The 4,320-nt window shown below is 46.3% G+C and overlaps 1 protein-coding gene across 2 annotated transcripts in view; it reads left to right on the top strand.

Annotated features, from left to right (window-relative positions):
* DNAJC7 (DnaJ heat shock protein family (Hsp40) member C7) overlaps positions 1-4,320 on the top strand; it is a 45,868-nt gene that overhangs the window by 35,537 nt on the left and 6,011 nt on the right. For both annotated transcript variants that reach the window (XM_019506252.1, XM_019506245.1), the window contains exons 10-13: positions 636-709; positions 1,928-2,074; positions 2,343-2,495; positions 3,092-3,154. In XM_019506252.1, coding sequence (XP_019361797.1) covers positions 636-709; positions 1,928-2,074; positions 2,343-2,495; positions 3,092-3,154 — 437 coding nt within the window. The remainder of the gene's footprint in view (positions 1-635; positions 710-1,927; positions 2,075-2,342; positions 2,496-3,091; positions 3,155-4,320) is intronic.

A 4,320-nucleotide genomic window follows, 5' to 3' on the forward strand; every position in this document is an offset into this window, starting at 1 on the left:
TCTGGAGTTACCCCTGGAGCTATCTGGGCACTTGCTGCCCTGGACATGCCCTAGAAGGCTCCTCTTATCTATTTGCTAGAAGTTAAAATGCCTGACATTCCTTTAAAGTTTAGGCTTCCTCCACCCCCCAGGACTCTAATACGGAGTAATGTGTTATGGATAAAAATGTCCATCTGCCAATAAACAGCTGCTGTTCTTCATAATTATTTAGTCTATAAATGGAAATATCGCCCCCTTACCTTCCCACGACCACAACTGCTTGACTCTGCCAGCAGCTGGGGTTAATTCCTGCAAGTGTCAATAGTTGAGGTAGTTACTAGATTAATATTTTGCTAGGGTTCACCCTACCCAGTAAGACTGCAGGCTCAGACTGGAATCCAAGGTACGGGCTCTGGCTATTATGACGCCCTTCCTAACATCCCTGAGCAGCATAGGAGTCTGGGCTCTGAGGTCTAACCAGCCCCACTGTTCCATTTCAGGCTGTGACAATTGCGATTGTATTTCTGCAGGTCCACCTGTATTGTTTCCTTACTATTTTTATTGCTCCTGCACACTCCTAATTTAACACCCTGCCTCCCTTTTCTTATTCTTTGTAAACTATATCTTTTGTAACAACAGTTGTTTCCTTGCATTAGCTATATGGACACAGAACAATATGAAGATGCCGTAAGGGATTATGAAAAGGTTTATCAGACAGAAAAAACAAAAGGTAAGAGCATCAGTGCTTTCTTTCTGCACTTTGGACCTGCCCCTAGATAGGGAGACCAATGTTTCTGCTTTGATTTTTTTTTTTTCTTGTAAGGCAGGAGCGCCGATAAACACTCTTAATTGCCATTGTACGCTCTGACCTGCTGCCCCTGATTCCAAAAGGATAATATTGGAAATATCCCCCGAAGCTCTCTGAAACACCTGCCTCATAGAAGCATGGGTGAGAGTTTCTCTCCCAATGTTGTGGGTGGTGGGGAGAAGTTGGTTTTGTGGTTCAAGGCACTAGACTGGGATTCAGAATCTCTGGGTTCAGTTCTGGTTCTGCCACAGGCTCTGCAGGTTACTGAGAGAAGATCATTTAATTGCTCTGTGCTACAGGTTCTCTGTCAGTGAAAAACATGCAATTATTCCTACAGGGGTACTGTGTGGTTAACTTATTGGTTGAAAGGCCCTCATGCTATGGCACCTGTATTTTTGTGAAGTATCACCCTGGCAGTGCTATAATGAACTACCCTTCATAGCAGTAGGGCCATAATACTGCATAGGGGAGCTACAGTGGCTTGGTACCAGGTCTTTAACTGTTTATGGTCTTGATATTTCCCCTCATTTAACAACCAGAAGTGTTGTGAGCAGTGCCTGGACCACCAGGCACCCAGCACAGGTGGAAATGAATGCAGCTGCTGAAAAAGCAGTTAGCATTGGATCACCTGGCAGTGGAATTCTTGAAGGAACAAAGAGGTGATGCCCAAATGCCAGTGACTTAAAGCTCCTTCAGAATCCTAGTCTTCAACATCCCTTCATGTTGGAGTGCTGTCTGAAGCGAGCAGGCTGAGCACATTCATTTTCCATCGTACTCAACAAAAAATGGCCTTGTCACCTTGTGGCATTGCCATACTATCAGAACCATTACATTGACTGTGTGGCTTCACTGCACCAAGGGTAAAGCAAGAGAATTGTGTGAGAATAAAGTTGAGTAGTTCAAGTCCAACATGAGCACTATTTTTGTCTGCTTTTGGCTCCTGAACCTATGGGGCATGTGTTTTCGTATAATGGCTAGTGACACTTAGACACCAGGGTGTGGGGATGTTAGTGGAAACATGAATCTTTACTGGGGATACTAAAATAAAATTAGCTTGTTTATTCTTTAACGGTGCTCTTCTGTTACTCAAGGGTGTACTTGATCTGATGTGCTCTCCTTCTGCACTGCTCTTCTTTCTAGAACACAAGCAGCTCCTAAAAAATGCACAGTTGGAACTGAAAAAAAGCAAAAGGAAAGACTACTATAAAATCCTTGGGGTGGATAAAAATGCTTCTGAAGATGAGATCAAGAAGGCCTACAGGAAACGGGCACTCATGCATCACCCAGGTACCCAGCAGCTGTACCCTGCTGTCACTGCAGCTCACTGCTTTGATTTTCAGAGAGCAGGGAACAAGTGGAAGAGAGAATTTCTGAACAAATAGTTTCTTTAATGATCTGAGTTCAAAAACACTCACTGAGTTGAACTGCCCAAGTCCTCTGGCCATTCAATGCTGTTAGTTCGTAAAAGCCTAGGGTTGCCTGGAATGTATTGTGTTTCACAACTCTGCTTGGTAGTAATTGAAAGCTTCTTTCCTACCCATCTCCATACCTTCAGACCGGCATAGTGGGGCAAGTGCAGAAGTGCAAAAAGAGGAGGAGAAAAAATTTAAAGAGGTTGGCGAGGCCTTCACCATTCTGTCCGATCCCAAGAAAAAGGCTCGCTATGACAGCGGGCAAGATCTGGAAGAGGATGGATTGAATATGGGAGGTAGGTATCTCCAAAGTGTTCAGCAAAGATGAGCTTTGAAAGGAAAGGACAGGTCAGATCAGCCTGCTCTTCTGGAGGGACTGTTCCTAATGCATGCAAAGCCTGCTGCCTTCAGTATCGCAACACAAGTCTGGGATGTTGGGGTCAGACACTGTTGGTATTTGGATGGGAAATCTCCAAGGCATGTTTCTGGGGTGGGGAACAGCCTTCCCTCTGATATTGGAGCACTGACTGACTAAGGTACTGGCTTCTTTGTAAATGGGTGCAGCTGCTGAAAGAACAGGACCCGAAGCCTATCCCAAGAGTAAATGGGTTGATTCAGTGGGTGCTGATGAATCCTGGCTCTAGACAGTACACTTGCCTGTACTGCTTGGGTAACTTCTCTTGGCTCCTGTTGTCTGTACTACCTCTCCTCACCTGTTCTGTAGTGCCTCTGTTTCATGTCTGGGTAAGGGGATAGAAAGGAGCCGTGTACACACTGCTTCTTTATCCATTTGCAAAGTGCTTTCTAGTCCTTTGTTTAGAATCCTGCAATAACATGAAGCAGCTTCTTGTCCTTTCATGTTTAACTTGGAACTTCCTCTTCTCCTGTGTAGATTTTGATGCAAACAATATCTTCAAGGCCTTCTTTGGTGGACCTGGTGGCTTCAGTTTTGAAGGTAGGTGGAAATGTAATTTGACTGGTTTTGGAATTATGCAAGCACTCCTGTCATGTCAGTCACATTAGGGTCCCTAGAATAGGTGTGCTGACTGAAAGGGATGTAATTTGATTTCCCTGCTGTCATGTATATCTGGTGACACAGAAGGCTTCATAGAATCATAGTACATAGTACGGCTTTGTACAGTGCACTGGCTGATGGCTGCTTCTGACACTTGTGTAGAAAAGGCTCCTGCCTCAAGTTGAGTGTGCAAGCTTTGCCTCTAATTGGTTCTGTGTCTCTAAGAATCAAGTTGACTGTTGCTTAGATACAGAATTGCTGTTGCTGTAGGTATGTATAGTTCTTAGTGTCTCCTTTTAATCATGTATGACTGGAGCAATTGCTCTTGTTTCAGAAGAGGGACATTTTTTGAGTTGGCCAGGGACAGCGGAAGTACTGCTATACTCTGAGAACCATCTCTTCTCCCAGGGTTTGGATGATGATGTATCAGTTTCCTAAGCCCCTGGGGACAAAGAAGACACTTATGCTGCTGAGGTTACTTTCAGCAGTTAACCAACATTAATACATCCTGTAGGAACATTTTGTGTGCTCCTGAGCTTTGGAGAGCCTCTCATGCCCTGTCTGCTGTTTGCTCTCACCCTCCTTGTCCTGCCTCTGGGCCAGGGGCAGGCAAAATTCAGCCTGCCAGGCCCAGGCCCCTAAAAAATATAGAAAATTCATATTTATCTGCTCCTGGCTGCCTGTCAAAGATGACAGGAGCCAGAGGCAGTAGGACCCAGGGGAAGCTGGCAGGGCTCAGTAGCAAAGCTAGCCCTCTCCAACACCACCCTCCCCCTCAAACTGTGAGCCTCTGCCTGCCAGGGCTTTCACTGCTTCCGTGCACACCACCTGGCTGCTCCGGCACCACATGGCCCCCAGCTGCATCGCTGGACCATGGGAGCACGTGGCCTGCTCTGTACCCGAGGGCCAGGAGTGAAAGGATGCATGTGTGTTGTTTTTGTGGTGGGGGGGGGGGGGTAATGTTCTAAATGTTTTTAGGGGCCCTGTGGGCTGGATAGAATGGCCTGGCGGGCTGAACCTGGCCCATGGGCCACATTTATCCTGCCCCTGGCCTAGAGGCAGGACCAGGAGGGTGAGAGCAAACACACCCATAGTCCCCCACAAAC

Source organism: Gavialis gangeticus, unplaced genomic scaffold (genome assembly GCF_001723915.1).
Source record: "Gavialis gangeticus isolate Ggan-Ray unplaced genomic scaffold, GavGan_comp1, whole genome shotgun sequence".
In the NCBI taxonomy this organism is placed as follows: domain Eukaryota; kingdom Metazoa; phylum Chordata; order Crocodylia; family Gavialidae; genus Gavialis; species Gavialis gangeticus.